General features: G+C 43.8%; 1 protein-coding gene across 1 annotated transcript in view; it reads right to left on the bottom strand.

Moving 5' to 3' along the window:
• Positions 1 to 588: 588 nt before the first annotated feature.
• Positions 589 to 19,326, bottom strand: part of VIPR2 (vasoactive intestinal peptide receptor 2) — a 79,182-nt gene continuing 60,444 nt past the window's right edge. Inside the window, exons 5-13 of the mRNA XM_063125905.1 lie at positions 15,089 to 15,183; positions 13,232 to 13,373; positions 10,195 to 10,345; positions 8,667 to 8,727; positions 6,831 to 6,900; positions 3,105 to 3,196; positions 2,833 to 2,962; positions 2,697 to 2,738; positions 589 to 762 (exon numbers count right to left, since the gene is read on the bottom strand). Coding sequence (XP_062981975.1) covers positions 589 to 762; positions 2,697 to 2,738; positions 2,833 to 2,962; positions 3,105 to 3,196; positions 6,831 to 6,900; positions 8,667 to 8,727; positions 10,195 to 10,345; positions 13,232 to 13,373; positions 15,089 to 15,183 — 957 coding nt within the window. The remainder of the gene's footprint in view (positions 763 to 2,696; positions 2,739 to 2,832; positions 2,963 to 3,104; positions 3,197 to 6,830; positions 6,901 to 8,666; positions 8,728 to 10,194; positions 10,346 to 13,231; positions 13,374 to 15,088; positions 15,184 to 19,326) is intronic.

The following is a 19,326-nucleotide window of genomic DNA, read 5'->3' as shown; positions in this document are numbered from 1 at the left end:
ATTATTTCTATTCATGGCTGCTAGTCATGAAGGTAATGTGCAGACCCCAGGTTCTGAGGCAGTAAGCCTCTGAATTGCCATTTTTGGAGGGAGCAACAAAGGAAGAAGGTTCTTGCTTTCATCTCCTGCTGTGGGCTTCACAACAGGCATCTGATTAGCCACTGTGGGAAACAAGTGCTGAACTAGTTGAAACTTTGGACTGATCCACCAGGGCTCTTCTGGTGTTCTTGGCCCAGGAAATTCCAATTATTTTCAGACTGGAATTGATAGGGGTAAAATACAGCGGTTTATATGTTTTGGAAAGAAATCCTGACACTGAAAAGAAGTTCTAGAAGTCCTAAACCCAAAGGACACTTTGCACAGCACAAGGCCATCCCTGCATCTTGACGTTGGCAAAACAGGGTACAAACTCTACAGCATTCTTCCTCAACCCGGTGCCCTCCAGATGTGTCAGACTCCAAGCCTCAGGAGGAATTGAAGTCTAGCACATCTGAAAGGCACCAAGTTGGGAAAGCTGCTCTACATGCCGTTGGCTGAGCTAGACACACAGCGATGTGCTCCATAGTCTTTTGCAGCCCCCCGCACAGCTTATATCACTGTGGTTTCCGTCTGGAGAGAAAACTGAGTCGCTGAATTACGATGCAGTTGAGAGATGCTTTCTGAGCCATTTCGAGAAATAGAATAGCTGTGAAGTCTGTAATCTCGCCCCATTCTTTGGTTCAAACACCAGCTCCGCCATTTTCTTTTCACTTCGCCTTGTACCTAAATGTAAACAAAGCAAACCACCATGCAAATTGTTAGCATTGTGTGCACAATTATGAGGAGTGTACATCGTGGTAGGTGTAGTGTGGTGTAGTGGCTAAGGTGTTGGGCTGGGAGTCAGGAGGTCCGTGTTCTAGTATATTTATTTATTTATTTATTATGTTTTTATACCGCCCAATAGCTGAAGCTCTCTCACATTCGGCCATGGAAACCCACTGGGTGACTCTGGGCCAGTCACAGGCTCTCAGCCCAACCTACCTCACAGGGTTGTTGTTGTGAGGATAACATGGAGAGGAGGAGGATTATTTACACTGCCTTGGGTTCCTTGGAGGAAAAAAGGCAGGATATAAATGTAATAAATAAAAATAATAATGGTAGGTGGGGGCAGAATCAAGAGCTCAGAAATGTCAACAGTGCTTTTTCTTGCTACACAATACTTTAACACACACAAGCTTGTTTAATTTTTTTTTCATTTTGGGGAGGAGATATTTTACATATATGATACTTCCCCCCAGAGAGTTTTTGCAGTCTCCACTGCGTCCCTACTGATGCAGTGCTGCTAGGTTCTCAGTGATTCTGCTGGGAAATAAGATGTGAAAACCCCACATGCCTTATTTCCCAGCAGAATTGCTGGAGATGCAGGCCATGTGGCCACTTTAGGTTGTGGTGGTGGCTGTGGCAGAGGTAGAGATGTGAAGGCCTGGAGAAAAAATTCAGGAAAAAAAAACATTTTTTTTCCGTCCCCCCCCCCAAATACTTTTTGGGGGGGGGTTCCCATAAAATTGAAAAATTGAAGGAAAAATGGATTATGGAATGTTTTATTTTAGCATGATGAATAAAATGTTTAAGACAAGGTGTTCAGATATTTACTTCTCCAAATGATTTCTAAAAACTATGTACAGTATCAGATTATTACAATTTCTGTGCACTGAGGACAAGCAAGTCCTAAGTTGCAAACTGAGACCACAACTCTCAAATGCAAGAGCAAGATGCTTTTCTGCCTCTAGGGGGCAGTGTTCCCTTTGAAGTGCTAATATTGTCCTCAGATGCACGTTCGCTCCTTCCAATACCCATATTTATTTCCGATGGAGATTGTGGTTGAGGTTTAACTTTTAAAAAATCGCTAAAAATCAGGGCATGATCCGATTTGCTTCAAAGTTGGCATGCATGAGATCCTATGTGGAAGCTATCATGGTGCCCAGCTACATGTCTTTGACTATAAAAAATGACTGAGTTGAATGCAGTTTTGTAAATGGGGGAATGCTGAAATCTTTAAAAATTCGCTAAAAATCAGGGGATGATCCAATTTGCTTCAAAGTCAGGATGTAGAAGTTCCTATGTGGAACCTATCATGGTGCCCAGTTACATGTGTGTATCTTGAAAAATGACAGAGATGAATGTAGTTTTGTAAATGGGGGGAACTTTACAAATTTCCTAAAAATCAGGGGATGATCCAATTTGCTTCAAAATTAGCAAGTCTAAGGATCTATTTAAAAGCTATCATGGTGCCCATTTGAAAACTAAAAAAAGTTATAGGCGTTTTTCCAATGTAAGTCAATGGAAAAAAAGTGGTTTGACCCAAAATGGCATCCGGAGTGCCAGATCAGTTCGGATTGATTTGGATTGATCTGAATTGATCTGGACCTCCCCTGACCTGATTCAGATCCAAATTTAGGGGATCCGTATTGGCCCGATCCGCTCCGTATCTGGGGGTTTGGAATGGAGCGGAGCACAGCCCTAATGTAAAGGATTAAACCTGAGGCTTTCTGCATGCAAAACATTCTTATTCGTTTATTTAAAAAATATTTTAGGCCACTTTTAAGGTGGATCCTCTCAATAAAAATCCATAAAAACAGAGATAACCAACAAAAATAAGTAAAAGCACACCCACAGCCCTTCACCATAATATCACAAGATAGTAAATATAAACTTACTTCACTGTTCAGAAAGCAATACAGTACTGCAACGACCAGGCCCTGTAAGTGGGTAATATTAATGAGTTTATATATAATAAGAAACTGCATCAGTTTTATATTTTTTTAAAAACCCAACAACTTGGAAAGATGTTACCTGAAAAGATCCCAGACATAACTCAAAAATGATCTGGTAGTGATGAGAAATGTGAATAGGAAAGACAGCAAAAACCATGTAGTGGACTCCGAACAGTGGAATAAGAAGCAATGTTGATTTTGCAAGTCTCCTTAAAAACACACAAACAAACAAAAAAATCTAATTAGGACAAATCAGAAATTAATGGAACTCCTACAGATTTCTATTTTGCTATTATAGCCCCACCCACCCCAAAAACTGGCATGCAGGGATCTCTGTAGAATTTTACTCACTTGTACTGGCATTGGTCATTGCCTCCAACATCAGGCGATCTCAGCTTTTGTAGCAAAATTCTTATAATGCTAATGAAAAGTATAAAATTCACCTACAAAAGAACCAACATGTGTATTAATAGTCTCCTGTTATCCAAACCATCTGTTAACGTTTTTTTTGTGTTAGCATTGGTAGGCATGTAAAACATTCAGAACCAGTCAGAACTGTAAAAAGGAGCTATCTAGGGGGCTGTCTACATGCGGGGAAAGCCCCGTGGTGGCTGTGGATCTGTGCCCTATCAGTTAGATGACATAGGCACAGGTTCACAGCCACTGCGGGGCTTCCCCATAATGCTGCGTTTTGAAAAAGTCAGGGATTTTTCAAATGGAGCAATGCCAACATGGCGCTTCCGCCATGTAATGCTGCTCCACTGCCAATCTGGGGCCAACCCGGGGGTGGAGCCTGGTGGAAGGCGACCAACGATTGGTTGCCTTCCACCAGGAAGAGGGTGGAGGAGGCTCCGGGAGCTGGATGGCTGCCCAGAAGTTGCGCATTCCCTCCTTGGCATCAGGACTACCCGATGCTACCTCAGGAGAGAGAAAGCATGGGGTTGAGGTCTATGAAGAGAGACTGAAAGAACTGGGCATGAACTGGAGAAGAGAAGATTGAGGGGAGACATGATAGCACTCTTCAAATACTTAAAAGGTTGTCACACAGAGGAGGGCCAGGATCTCTTCTCGATCCTCCCAGAGTGCAGGACCCAGAATAACGGGCTCAAGTTAAAGGAAGCCAGATTCCAGCTGGGCATCAGGAAAAACTTCCTGAGCAGTACGACAATGGAATTAGTTACCTAGGGAGGTTGTGGGTTCTACCACACTAGAGGCATTCAAGATGCAGCTGGACAACCATCTGTCAGGGATGCTTTAGGGTGGATTCCTGCATTGAGCAGGAGGTTGGACTCGATGGCCCTTCCAACTCTGCTATTCTATGATTCTATGAGGAGGTAGATGGCACCAAACCAGCACCGCGAAGACAGCCCCCAACTTGGATAGCTCTTTTATAGAGTTCTGACTGGTTCTGATTGAAACCCAGAGCGGATTCACTGCCCCAGTGATGTCGGAGCCACCAGCCTGCCATGCGGTAGCAATATTACATCATGACGTACCATTGTTTCAGAGCATTCTGGGTAAAAACTGTGGCAATACCAGCCTAATGGAGGCTGCCAAAGCATGCTACTCCCTTCCCAAATTCACCCCACCCCCTAAAAATCACTCCTCACTTTCATAGCAAGATCTTACTTTGAGCAGAAGGTAAAAGTTTGGCAGCGTGGCCAAACTTTGACACCTGTTACAGTCAAGGCCAAAGTTTGTGGCTTCGTTTCCACAAGCAACATATAAGGCGGATTGTACTGTTTCAAACTGTAATGATGACGAAACGCTTTCCTGCTGAGGAACAACAAGATTCTTACACATAGGATTGGATCAAGATTTAAGCTGGATCAACGGTGTTGGTGGAAGTGGACTTCTTTGCCCTCTCCTTCCCAGGGCAGGCCCTCTAGCCCCCCTGAACAGGTTAAACAGAAAACCAGGAGACCCTGCTGAATGAGCTGAGCTGTGGGGGAAGGGAGCTTCCAAAAAATCGGGTAGAGGGACCTTCCACGAACGCAACCTTTCCTCTCACAGAAGGTCCCTTTCTCTCACAGAAAACAGAACCTGGAACTAAGCCATAGAAAATTAGCATCTCAGGGAGAAGTCTCGATGACAGAATATACTCTCTGACATGCTAGCTTTCTATGTGTATAGTAGCTGCTTTTTTGTATGGCGGAACAGTCACAACTGAGCGTGCAAAGTCAAAAAGCCCTCACTCAGGTTTACCGGGCCATCTATGAGCGTTAGGCCTAGGGTGCCCCTTGGGCCTTGTCGTGGTTATGCATCTAGCCTACTGAGCTGGGGAGGAGGCAGAGGTGCTCAGCTCAAGAGACAGGCAGTCCTGCAGGCCGGAGCCAATGTCATAGTCAAGCCTGGGAGCTTTCTGCTTCTACTGAAGCATCCCACCACCACCACCATCTCTGCTGCCCGGCTCATTTGAGGCACCTGTGCAACAGGTTGGTCATAGATGCCAAAGTGTACATGAATTTGAGACACTGGGCATAATCTTATGCTTGTTTAGACAGAAAAATGTCCTACACCTCCCAGCTTGGCTGGCTACGTAATGCTGGGAGGTGTAGGACATTTTTCTGTCTCAACAGGCATAGGATTGTGCCCATCAAGATTAAGTTGGACACTACTGTAATATTACTTCATCCCCATCATATTATTGTTATTGCTGTCGATTCGTTTTTCCTGGTTTATCCCAAAAAACAATCAGATAATTGCCACAGGTGGTCTGAGGTATAATGTATTCATAACTAATCCATGACGAATATATCTATTCGTCATCATTTATCTTCAAGGCCAATGATGTCTAAAAATAAATAAACTTTGAAACAAATGTCATGTTCCTTATCTGCAGTTTAATAAAGTTCTGCTACATAGTTATTCTGAACGTTGTACATCGGAGTAACTTTAAAACACCCGTCATGGGAGACCTATTACAAGCATTGCCAGTTGGCCTAGAAAAGTTCTGGGTACAGCAGGACCCCATCTACACTAAGTCTTCGGGGTGCCCCGAAAGCACTTCAGGGTGCCCCGAAACTCCTAGTGTAGCTACCTGGTCAGAAGAGATGGAGGAAGAGGCGGCAGCAGCGGCAAAATGTTCCCAGGGCTCGGTGGCTTCTCTGGTGAGTCCTTGCCGCTGAGCCCAACTCCCCGCCGGCCTCCGCCGAGCTCTCCAACCCGGGTGGCTCTTTCACCGGCAGCAGGAGGAGGCCAGCGAGGAGTTGGGCTCGGCGGCAAGGACTCACCAGAGAAGCCGCCGAGCCCTGGGAACTTTTCGCCGCCGCCTCTTCCTCCGTCTCTTCTGACCAGGTAGCTACACTAGGAGTTTCGGGGCGCCCTGAAGCGCTTTCAGGGCGCCCCGAAGACTGTGTGTAGACGGGGCCCTAGTTAGTCCTATGACAAGTGTTTTTATTAAGGAAGGCCAGTGCAATCTCCCGGTCTTTGAGGGCTCTTGGGCACGACACCTTGCCTCAGTGAGTCTACCTTTTCACCACCATTGTCACCAGCTGCTATTGTTCCTCCTTCTCCTCTTTCTCATTATTCCTACCCCTTGTTTCCTTGACAGGAAGAGAGTCAGTGAGCAAGTAGGCCAGGGCATCTAGGGCTCCTCTTTCTCATCAGGTAAACAAGCAGGTTGCAATGGTGAAGAGGAGCAAATTCAAGGAGCTTTTGCCAGTGGGCCCCTGCTGAGGTGTGGAACCTCAGCAGCTGCTCAATCAGGCCTACTCTTGACACCAGCTCTGAGGGAGTCTCATGTGGTTATATCTAATTTAACTTTTTAGAAAGCAAGCTATGACTGTTATATTCTGCCAGGCATTTTCGCAGAGGTGAGTATGGCACTGTTGCTTTTCTTGGTGCTTTTTTTAAAGGAATTTAAAATGTATTTCTTTGGCTTCTTTGGCAGAACCTCTCATCCTTAAGATGAAAGGTGGGTTATAAATAGAACAAATAAGGAATGAATGAATGAATGATGATGATAATGCTGGTTGCCTAGATCCACACATTTGCATGAAATTTACAGGGATAAAAAGTACTGTGCAAAATTGCAGCATTAACATGTAATTCATTTTCAAGGTCAAATTTACTTACTAAAATGGAAATTAGGATTGGTACTCTTATAATCCACCAAGGACCACTGTGTTCATTTGTATCCCAACAACTATTAGGAAAGGGGAAAAATAAAGAATGTTATTATTCATTCATTTGTACTGTAATTAATTTAAGCACACACACAATAATGCCTACTGAAAAATGCCAAGTAAATCAGGACAGGAAAAAATAAAATAGAATAAACCTCTAGGCAAAAAGTAGGCACTTTCCAAAGTCAGCACAAAGGCCGTATTATGTGTTTATTTCTATATTGCCCAACAACCAAAGCCAATATTGTAGAGAAGCCTTCCCCAACCTGGTAACCTCCAGATATTTTGGACTTAAAACTCCCATCAGTCCCACCAATATGGCCAATGGTCAAGAATGCTGGGAGTTGTAGTCCTTTTATAGGTCCTTGAGTGCTAGCTGGAAGTTCCAGGTTGCCAAGCTGCTATCTCCTTAAGCAACTACAGCAAAACAAAGAACAGTTAGCAGTATCAGGCCTAGCCAGAATGAGGTGGCTGCCTGAGGCAGCAAATTTGGGTTGTCATGAAAAGGCAGCAAATTGTTAGTTATTTAATTTTTTTTTGTTATTGTATTTTTACTGCCAGCTATAGAGACAGGTGTTTGTAGGATCTTCTGCCTTATGTGACAAAATAAATTGGCTGGCTTTAGGTGCTATGCAATTTGATTTGGATGCATTTGCTGCTCTGCCACAGGCAGCTTTGGGACAGCCCTGGGAACTATGAGTCATGTGTTCAGATCATGCAGTCCAGGTTCATATGTTACCTGAGCCAATGCATGTCTTCATGAGGTGGAAGGCATGGGAGTCCTGACTTGTGCAATTTCCCTCCCTCAAAAAAGGGGTGAGTGGGTTACATGGTGGAGGGAAGGGGGGCACCCCTGCTCCGTTACCACATGAAGAGATAGATGAATTATTATTATTATTATTATTATTATTATTATTATTATTATTATTATTATTAGACACCTTTCTTTAAAAAATACTCAAAGTGTCTTAACAACGACAATTAAAACTAGCAAAAATATAGAACTATTTAAAACAGTTAAGAACGATTAGCAATAAAATACCAGGACCCATAAAAAAACTAAGGGAGCAATCCTATGGCCCCTGGACAGATTCTGGGAGCCATAGGACTGTTCATATCCTCAGCGCTGAGCTCGTAGACAGTGCTACGACCTCAGAACTGAGAATCGAAGCTCCCTGACTCCTCCACTTTGTAATCGGTGTGAAAGGAACTGCACTGACTGCTTCTACATGCTCACAAACATGAACTAGTAGAGGAGGGAAAGGGGGTGGTTCTGAAGGTGGGGAGAGGAGGAGACTGGGCCTGCAGGCTTACAAAGAATCCTCCAGCCTCCTTCCCTCCCCTTCTGCACAGCCCCTGCTAGATGGGCAAAATCACCCATCTAGCAAAAACGCAGGGCAAGAGGAGCACAGAGGCAATTATCACCTCCGCATTCTGCTCATCTTGCACAGGATGATCGTAAGCCTCCAAGTTTGAGGGCTGACGGTCATTGAGGGTGCAACCCATAGGGTTTCACTTTAGGAGAAGAAGCCCCATCATATGTCATCGAACACCTGGGAGTACCGGAAAGTCTTAACCTGGTACTGAAAATATTACAATTTGGGCGCCAGGCAGACCTCACTGTGGAGAGCATTCCACAATTGGGGGGTCACCACCAAACTTGACAAATAAGCCACCTTGTTGTGCCCAGAGAGCGGAGGAGATCCAACCACCCCAGATTTGCTGCAGCCCCACCTTTTCCTGCAAAACATGGAAGCATAACATTTGCTCTTCTTTTGGCACTCACTCAATGTCGTCTAAATACACCCTGGATACTATCCACATGACGATGAAAACCGTTGGGATGCCTAGAAATATAAGACACGGCAGAGGAAGGAGTGGAGAAAAAGGAGAATGGGTATAAAATAAATCACTTTATACATCACATTACAAATGGAAAAGGTAGTGTGAGGACTAACTGTAAGGAAAGCACTAAGAGGCCAACCTAAGATGAAACATTTCAGTCGCTTAGGGCGCAATCCTATGCCCGTTTAGGCAGGAAAACACCCTACAATGTTATGCTGGCTGGGGAATTCTGGGAATTGTGAGACCTTTTCCTATGTCTAAACATGCATAGGATTGCACCTTTGAAAGCAAACAAACTAGACGCTGGGCAGGACAGCTTTTTCTAGCCAGGGTTCCCCGATGTGTCTGGGAGAAAACAGCAGGGTGGAGGTGGGGAGAAGTTATGGGCAGGGAGGGTTCAATCACCCTCACTCTGCTTTCTATATTTTTCGCTCCAAATTGTGCCCTTCCTGCACAACTCCTTCGATGTTCAGTGTTCCATCAGCATTTTCAGACTGCTGCAGGCCTAGTTTGCATTCATTGCTCTATACCTAGCTTGCCCTCAAACAAGTGGAGGGTGAATGTAACAGGAAACGGATGTTTCATATAACCATCTTCTTGTAAAGACACCTTGGTATCCCAGATATATTTTGCTGTTTCCTTGGAGCAGGTGGCAGCCACAATGAAACATGAAGTATCCTGGGGCTAAACTACATGCGACGTTAAATACTCAAAGTGCAGGTGATCCTTGTTTTGTTTAGTGTAACTGTTCCCATTTGGTTCAACGGGACTACTCTAAGTAGAACTAACACTGGACACTATGGTGACACCCTTGCCTTAGGATTCTCTCCTGCCTGGAAATTCTGTATCTCCTCTCCAGGGGTTCTAGGTTATTATGGGAATTCTGCTCCCCCCTCCCCAAAGAGTTCTGGACCTGCCTATCCAACTGTTTGAGAACGTAAGTCAGGCTTGCACAACTGATGATCCAATAAGCCAAACAGATCCTATCAGCCAATCAGCAGCTCCTCGATACATCTCTGTTTTTATTGCGTGCAAACTGCAGATACAGGAGTAGGGTGATAAGGGCCTGGTAGGCCTCAGTGCACATGTACTCAGCTAGGGTGACCATATGAAAAGGAGGACAGGGCTCCTGTACCTTTAACAGTTGTGCAGAAAAGGGAATTTCAGCAGGTGCCATTTGTATGCATGCAGCACCTGGTGAAGTTCCCCCTTCATCACAACAGTTAAAGCTGCAGGAGCAGCTTGTGACCAGATCCAAAGGAGGGCGGGGCTCCTGCAGCTTTAAATGTTGTGATGATGAGGGAATTTCACCACCTGCTGAAATTCCAATACAACTGTTATATTGTCACCCTAACTCAGCTAGCTGGATCTCAAACTGTGGAGGCCTGACCTAGGCCCTACAATACGAGGAGCCCACTCAATGTATGGTAGGGAGAAAGAGAAAAAGAAGATTGTATTGATCTCCTTACCCCATCCAATAAGGAGATATATGGTGAAGTGTCTGTTAGGAGAGAATATGACCGTGAGGAGGATGTGGAGATAAAGTCCTTCAACTAAGAGCCAATAAAAGTTGGCCATTACACAGTACTGGAAAAATACCAAGCTAGCCTTGCAGCCGACCTGGAAAGTTACAAACCAAGGATGAAACATTTGTGCAAAGAAATGGCTGTAACACAGTAAATGCCTTCCTTTGTTGAAAATCTTTTTTGATAGATACAAGCTGTGACATGAGAAACTTCTCCTTCTCTGAACTCATCTATTGCTAGCCTGAAAGCGCCTCTTTCTATTGTTTGGACTTGGTTCAAACAATCGTTTTTTAAAAATGAAATCAAAATGCCAAGTGCTCTTTAAAGCCTGGTCAGACAGAGAGATGTATTTAGCAGTTGTCATGTCTCCTAAAGTCATAGCGCATATAGTGATATTCCTTCCTACCAAATCACTCATTTTGGCTTTTCAAGGCAAAAGATTCCTGGGAATAAAAATGCCACTGCCATTGAGGTTAATCTAGAGCAGGGAAACAATAATCGGGACCACCACTTAACCAGAAGTAATTTGGTTTGGGGAACATGCTCTCATCACTTTTTGAAGCTTGTTTATTTTAAGGCAGCTGTGCCAGCAGCAAAAAATAGCTCCGTGTAATGCATAACTGAGCACTCTTCCTAACTGTTATGTAACTAAATTAGGGTCATCAGAAGTGGTAGAAGGTTTTTGTTTGGTTTTTTGCTGCAGATATTACATCACCTGGACAAAACTGCAGCATATTGATTTATACCAGCTTAGCTACAGTGATGCTTGTAGTTTGAGACAAATTACAGAGGCTGGATTCACACAACACACTAAGCCAGCGTGGGTTGTTGAACCATGGGTTATCATGTTGTCTGAAGGCAGTGCTTTTTCTGCATGGTTATGCAGTGTGGCTTCTTAACCACCCTGAACAATCTAACTACAAGCCATGGTTTCTCAAGGTGGCTCATTTGAGAAAAATAAACTATACTGTATGGTTAACAAGCCCCCTGTGGAAAAGATGCTGCATTCTGACAACACGCTAACCCATCCTATGGAAAAAAGCACTCTGTTCAGACAACATGATAACCCATGGTGGGTTAGTGTGTTGTGTGAACCCACCCTTAGAAAAAGCATAAAACTATTTTCGAAATTAGCCAGAAATAATAACAATGAAATAGACTCTGCCATCTAAACTCATGAGCCTGGACCTGCAAAGTGACAAAAAGCATCTTTGTGGGAGGTGGATCAGTGGACTGAATTTACTTGCAAAAAAAATCTCAGAAATTCTACGCAATAGACTAGCATACTGCCCATCACTGAAAAATTCCTGGTTTTCAATTGCTAAGTTGAACAGAATGGAACCATTAATGTCAAAGGAATGGAAACATCCTCTATCCAAGGAGAACCTTGGTAACAACTTAGCATAAAAGGCCATTGCTCTATTTAGCCAAGAGTTTCCTGTTCTGATTGGCTGGCATCTCTCCACCTATAATTTTCTGAAGCATTAAATGGGGCCTTTTTTATTGCAGGAGATGGCAGATATTCAACCTTGCAAAATTTGTGCTCTTATCATTAAACTACCTTGTATTCCACCTGTAGTCCAATCTTAAGCATATATACTCAGATGTAAGTTCCTTTGTGTTCAATAAGGCTTACTCCCTGGTAAGTGTGCTTAGCTTTACAGTCCTTACCTCTTAATTAGATGAGACTTAAGAGCTCATCTACACCAAGCAGGATATTCCACTATGAAAGTGGTATATAAAAGGCAGGAGCCACACTACTGCTTTATAGCAGTATTGAAGTGCCCTGCAGGATTTACACTACTGCTTTATAATGGTACTGAAGCACACTGACAACTGTTGAGGCCCATGACACATCTACACCAAGCAGGATATAACACTATGAAAGTGGTATGAAAGCGGTATATGGTATGTGTCAATGGGCCCCAACAGTTGTCAGTGCACTTCAGTACCACTATAAAGCAGTAGTGTGGCTCCTGCCTTTTATATATCACTGTCATAGTGGAATATCCTGCTTGGTGTAGATGAGCCCTAAGTATTATGCTTTGTCAACAAGGAATCAACATGTTTGTAACACTAGCACTAAAACAAATATCACACTTCATTTCCCACTCATTGATCTTCTCCAATTCTAGCGTGATTCACCACTGTGCATTTATTAGACTTTGAATTCAGAAAGTGCTTTACATACAAGCTGACTCTCCAAACCCAGTGAGATAGATCATTCGTTTTTCCATTTTTTAGATAAAAAACTGAAGCAGTGAATTGCCCAAAGCTGCAGAATGAGTATATGGTAGTGGTGAAGCTTGAACTCAGCTCTTCCAGTTCCAATTCCAAATCTCTATCCCTATCAGTCTTTTGGCAAACTCCTTTCGTGCCTTGATAGCTTTCCCCTTTGTTTCCCACATTCTATGAACTCCAAGTGGTTTCCTGGAATCCTCATGTACTATTGGCCCTGTTCCGTTGCTGATTGCCAGCCTTCCTTCATCCTCCAGGTACATCCAAATTCCTGACTAAACTGATTGTTTTGAATTCTGATTGGTTCTCTCCTTTGGCTATTTAGCTAAATGGCCAAAGGAGAAAACCAATCACCTGCCATTTCCCCCATCATTTGTTCACCTAGGTCCAAACCTTCTCAAAGAGACATCAGTCTTTGTGCAGCCTGTCCATCACTGACATAATGGGTCATTTCCAATGATGTCTGACCAACCAGTGGAATGGAAACTGCTGGCAGAATAGATTCCCCCCTCCCCCAGAAGCTATCCTGCACACCCAAATCTGATGCAGAGGGTTGGGGGACCCTCTAGAGTAGACCTGGGATGGGGTATGCAGTGGGGGGACGGGACAGGGAGAACAAAAAGAAGCCCTGTTGCACCAGCGCAGGTCCACTCACATGATGTTGCATGGAGCCCAATGTCTCACCATCGCCAACATCAAAAAGGTGTGCACAAGAAGGACCCTTAAATTAAGAGCAACTTACCAACGATGATTGATCTTGCTCACAGTGCTCTGTGTTAGTACTGGAAAAGAGGATATCATCCTTAACTAAGACCGAGATTGCTCTTAGAATGAAAGACAGGAACAAGTTCAGATGTATGTAGTTCCGAGTGCAGTGAAGTTTCCTAGAAATGGAAAAAGAGATAGTGTAGTTTCCCAAATGGAAAAGCAGTTGAAAATTCTTTTGCTTACTTTTGGGTTGTTTCCTAGGGCAAGTATAATGATGCTGAGATCTTCTCTTGCAGTAGCCAACCAGTGACTCTTGCGAGGGTTTTTTCTTTTTGCAAAATGTACAAGTTTCTTCCCTCCCTCCTGCAAACCCTGAGATGTGTTTGAAGATGTAACAACATGCTAAAGGTCAGAGAACTTGTAACCAATTCATCAACATATTGTTATACACATGCACCCCACTTCTAAGCAGTGAGGCGTTTCAGAGGTACAGCACTCATCGAGGGCTTGGTTTACTTTGAATGAGGTATTGGAAGCCTATGGATTTTCTGGTGATCTATGATTTATTTTATTTAAAGTATTTTAGGCCACTTTTGGGGGCTTTCCAAAGGCAGCTGGTTGGCCAATGTGTGAACAGTATGCTGGACTAGACGGGCCTTTGGTCTGATCCAGCAGGGCTCTTCTTATGTTCTTAGTTTGACCATACATTCTTAGCCCTGAGAATGAATCCCTCTGAAAGCAACAAGTGTGTATCAAAAACTTTTCTACAACACTTCAGAATATCCATCTGACTGCGGTTTGCATAAATCAGAGGGTCTGTAAAACTCTCTTTCTCCTAGTTCCATAACTATCTGGGCTAGATGGACGCTTGGTCTGTTCCAACATGGTTCTTCTTATGTTCTCTGTTATTCTGTATTTTGTATAATTTGTTTGTTTTAGTATTTTAAAACTGTAAACCACATTGACTGAACGTCGATATACATGTGATAAATAGGTAGTTTTCAGTGATTATTGCTTATGAGATTGCTATTTTAAAGTCTGTTTAACTCACAATGTTTTATTGTTCATTTTGTTGGAAAACATGTCAAGCTTTGAAGAGGCATGATCTGATGTCCAAGGAAAGAGCATAGATCAAACTCAACACTACCATGCAAGAATGCACTGGGCTTTCTTTGGGGCAGATAGGCATATCCTCTTCATGTCAAGTACATTATTTGTATTTATTTAAATCTTATTCAACAATGGCTAATGATGAAAAGGGTAGAACAGAGGAGGGCAACCAGGATGATCAGGGGTCTGGAAACAAAGCCGTATGTAGAGAGACTGAAACCATTGGGCATGTTTAGCCTGGAAAAGAGAAGATTGAGGGGAAACATGATAGGACTCTTCAAATACTTGAAAGGTTGTCACACAGAGGAGGGCCAGGATCTCTTCTCGATCATCCCAGACTGCAGGACATGGAATAATGGCCTCAAGTTACAGGAAGTCAGATTCCGGCTGGACATCAGGAAAAACTTCCTGACTGTTAGAGCAGTATGACAATGGAACCAGTTACCTAGGGAGGTTGTGGCCTCTTCCACACTAGAGGCATTCAAGAGGCAGCTGGACAACCCTCTGTCAAGTATGCTTTAGGGTGCATTCCTGCATTGAGCAGGGGGTTGGACTCGATGGCCTTATAGGCCCCTTCCAACTCTACTATTCTATGATTCTGTGATTCTAGAAAACCCTCAAAACTGTAAAATCAGACCATATATATTTTCCCCATGCTGAAAACCTACCTTTAAATTGAAATGGAATTAATATATTCCATTTGAACCCATAACTGGACTTGTTCTTCTTGCTATTCCAAAACACAAAATGTCCCCTCTCATTTTTTTTTAGATAAACTTACCTAAAAAGACAAAGAATGATGCTTCCTGTAGTCAGAGCAATGAGAGATGCACTGTGTCCAAGGGTGTAAATTGCTTTCACTAGAACATAGAAAACCTATGGGAAAAATCATTTTCATTCATCAGTTACTGTAGGAGTAACATTCACCAACAGGGCAGTATTTTAAGTAGTGAACAGAAATTATGCACAAGATGTCACTTACACCCCACTGTGGCCCACTCCCCTCTCCAGGATTTTGGGACATGATCTATATAGGATGCATGGATGACCTAGTAATACCTGGATAGGGATAGTGGGAAAGAGAGGGGTGCTGCTATGGGGATCCCCTCCCATGCACATAGGGGGATGGATCATACCCTGTTTTGCATGCTGTAGTGGATGGAAGCAACAATACAAGGTGAAAAGGTATCTCTTTTGGGGGCATTTGATCTATGATGGCTTTCACACAAGTCAGTTGTCATTTGAGTGACACTGAGTGGAAAACATGCATCTGTGAACTCATCAAAATAGCACGTTTAATTGAACATTGTTCACTGGTTGCAATTTAAATGGGAAGTGGAAAGAAGATTCTTGAAAATAGAACAGAGTACTCATAACACACATTTTTTGCCCCAAGACACCTGCCAGAAATGCAGGCATAAATGTCCGGCCAGCACAGTTTATGATACTGTGGTGGTATAGCGGACATTGAACTTTACATTAAGCAGTTGTTTGCCAGCAAAGCAAGTTTCCTGATTAGGCTGGGAAAGGGGAAAGTTGGAGCAAATGACCTCCTATTCCTCCTCCCTACTTTCTTGAAGCTTTGTTAACATGGCCTTCCCGTCTCCTTCTGTTGGCTCTTCCCTGGTACCGAAACGTACAGTCAAACTACATGTTATGCATGATATGGGGCAGTCACTGCAGTGTCAATTTGCCCTTCTAATATGGAGGATAACTCAGCCCGCGTTGTGATGCTACCACACTAGAGCATGTGGGCAGGGTCAATCTCCTATTCCCCCATGGCCTGTCTGGCTGGTTGCCTTCCAAGTGACGAAACACAGTATCTGCTCAGGATGTGCAAAGTACTGGCAATGGGCTAGTGAAGAATGGCTGCTATGGTCAAAGGGAAAACCGATGGTTTCTTTAAAAACTCAACCTTTCTGCCAATGCAGAAAATAATGTAACAATCAAGTAAATAAAATGGCTATTATTATTATTATTATTATTATTATTATTATTATTGTTGTTGTTGTTGTTGTTGTTGTTGCATTTCTATCCCGCCTTTTTTCCTGCAAGGAACCCAAGGCGGTGTACATAATCCTCCTCCTCTCCACTTTATCCCCACAACAACAACCCTGTGAGGTGGGTTGGGCTCAGAGTCTGTGAGTGGCCCAAAGTCACCCAGTGGGTTTCCATGGCCGAGTGGGGACTAGACCCCGGATCTCCCGACTCCCAGTGGGTGTAAAGCAATTTCTCATCCTATTTCAGTAAGATTTGCTGTCTATTAATCTCAAAGCCATTCTCAATTTTGTGACACTTCACTGTGTGCATGGATCAAAGTACATTTATTTCAACCAAAGAACCTTTCTGTTATAAATATCCAGTCATGTAGAAGAGAGTCTATGCTGCTTTCTATTAATATGCTTGCTGGCTATAGTATGCTAAAGTTAGCTTGCTTGTGTCTTGTTTGACAGGGCGTTCTTTACACTTCACAGCATATTTCTCACTTCAGTTTAACAAGACCAAAAAAAAAAAGTTGTTCGCCAAAAGGTTAATTTGTTACTGCGGGGTCTGTGGAGCCTTTGGAATCTACCGGAATCTAACATTCATCTTTCTGGAATGAGTTGCGTGTGGCGTGTGATTTTTGTGCTGAACTTGCATGCTTGGCAACAATTGACATTAAGCGACAACTTAAGAGCACAGGAACCGGCCCGCTGGATCAAACAAATGTCCATCTAGTCCCATAACTTGCTTCTCACATTTGCCAACCAAACAGTTCTTCCAGGCGCAGAAGTGCAGCTAGGTAATTTTAGATCCTAAACTTAATGGGTACTATCCTATTTGTGCCCATTGGTTTGCGGTTCTAAAAATAACCCGAAACAAGTGGAAACACTTCTCTCCAGAATGGGGAACATTAACAGAGCGTGCAGGAGAGAGCTCCTCTGACCTGACCTGGAAATGACTGTTTCCACTCATTTCCTATGAATGCAACAGTGGAAGTGGAGTGGTCCAGTTGGATACTGCCCAATGGTCTTCCAGCACCCTCCCCACTTCCAGATGGCCACACGTATTTCTTCAATTGTGAGGCACACAACTCACATTTCTCTTTTCCCCCACCTCCACCATTCCAGGCTGTACAACATACTGTACAATTGCTAGTCCTGATTGCTATGTGCTAATTCCAGTATCCGAGGCAGTAAGCCTTTAAACACCAGTTGCTGGGGACCATGGGCAGGAGTGGGTGGGTGGTGCTGTTGCACCCGTGTCCTGCTTGTGGCTCCCTGGTCAAAAGCTGGTTGGGGAACAGAGTGCTGGACTAGCACCCTTGGGGTCTGATCCAGCTTGGCTCTTCTTACGTTCTTATGTTCTACATTCCTGATTTACCTTTAAATAATAAAGACAGGAAAATCTGTTTTCCAACTCTGAAGTGTTTTGTTTTTTTTAAAAAAAAGAAATACTCTGAGCATGTACAGTTCCGCATTTTAAACTCACTTAAAACATAGCACCACCACAACTACAGGAATCGAACTGAGTTAGCTTCTGCAGCCCTGAGACTAAACACACATTGGCTTGGGAATATGCACTGTTTTGTGGTAGAAAAGAGCCTTGTGTGGCGCAGAGCGGTAAAGCAGCAGTTACTGCAGCCGAAACTCTCCCCACGGCCTGAGTTTGATCCCAGCGGAAGCTGGTTTCAGGCAGCCGGCTCGGGTTGACTCAGCCTTCCATCCTCCCGAGGTCGGTAAAATGAGTACCCAGTTAGCTGGGGGAAAGGTAATCATGGCTGGGGAAGGCAACGGCAAACCACCCCGCTATAAGGCCTGCCAAGAAAACGTCAGCAAAAGCTGGCGTCCCTCCAAGAGTCAGTAATGACTCAGTGCTTGCACGAGAGGTTCCTTTCCTTTCCCTTGTGGTAGAAAAGGGAAATATATTTTAAAAGTAAAGTAAATAAAGTAACTCTACACCTTTAATGATGTACATGCACAGCCAACGGCCCCCGGACCATAAATATATATGGAAAAGGGATGCTGTGGCAACCAGCCTCAACCATGACAGCATCAACATCGATCAGCATCAGCCATTTGCCCCCCACCCCACTGCCCCAGGATAGGGGATCGTAGACTTTGGCTCCAGGGTCCAGCTCTTGCTGCACCTGTGACTGGGAAGTTCACAAGCAGGCCTTAAAGGCAATAGCACTCCAGAGGCTGTTGCTCCTCAGCACAAAGTCTTCAGTGGTATACTGGGGCCTCTGAAGATTTTAAATAGCTGTCATGGCTAAGAGCCATTCCGAGACCGGCCTTCCATTTATTTGCCATTTATTTAATCCCCTCTTAAAGCCATCCAATTGAGTCGCCATCACCACATCTTGTGGCAGTACATTCCACGCATTAATCACGCGGTGTCTGAAGAAATGCTTTCTTTTGTCTGCCGGGAGTCTACTTCCAATTTCAGTGGATGACCCCAAGTTCTTAAGACGCTCAACAGTAGCATGATGGATGATTGTTATTATTTGCCACATCTTTTTGCCTTATGATCACTGAGTACTAGGGAAGGCAAAGGAGTGTGATTTATATAAAGCAAAATATGATTTTCCTGACAACCTGTGCTGTGAATACCCATCCGTTCCCCTTCTATTCACCAAACAGAACATGCAACATTCAGGAATGTAGAAAGTTGTCTTATACAGAGTCAGACGATTGGTTCATCTGGCCCAGTATTGTCAACACTGCCTGGCAGCAGCTCTCCAGGATTTCAGGTGGGAATTTTTCCAACACTACCTGGAGATGCCAGGGATGGAACCTGGGGCCTTCTGCATGAAAAGCATGTGCTCTACCACTGAGCTATGGTGCTTTCCAATCTATGGTCATCTGGCTTTGCATCCTGTCTGAGTTTGCCTCCATCTTGTGCTGGTTCTGGGCTGGGCTACATCATGGGATCTGCTGGAGTGAGCTGTGTATGGTGCATTTTATCGGTACACTCTTTGCTGACTTCCTAACTTCTGATTTTAGTACATAAATGGGACACTGAAAGGGAAATAATTTG

Source organism: Elgaria multicarinata, chromosome 1 (assembly GCF_023053635.1).
Source record: "Elgaria multicarinata webbii isolate HBS135686 ecotype San Diego chromosome 1, rElgMul1.1.pri, whole genome shotgun sequence".
Lineage (NCBI taxonomy): Eukaryota > Metazoa > Chordata > Lepidosauria > Squamata > Anguidae > Elgaria > Elgaria multicarinata.
The sequence above is the reverse complement of the archived record's forward strand: the minus strand, read 5'-3'. Positions and strand labels throughout refer to the sequence as shown.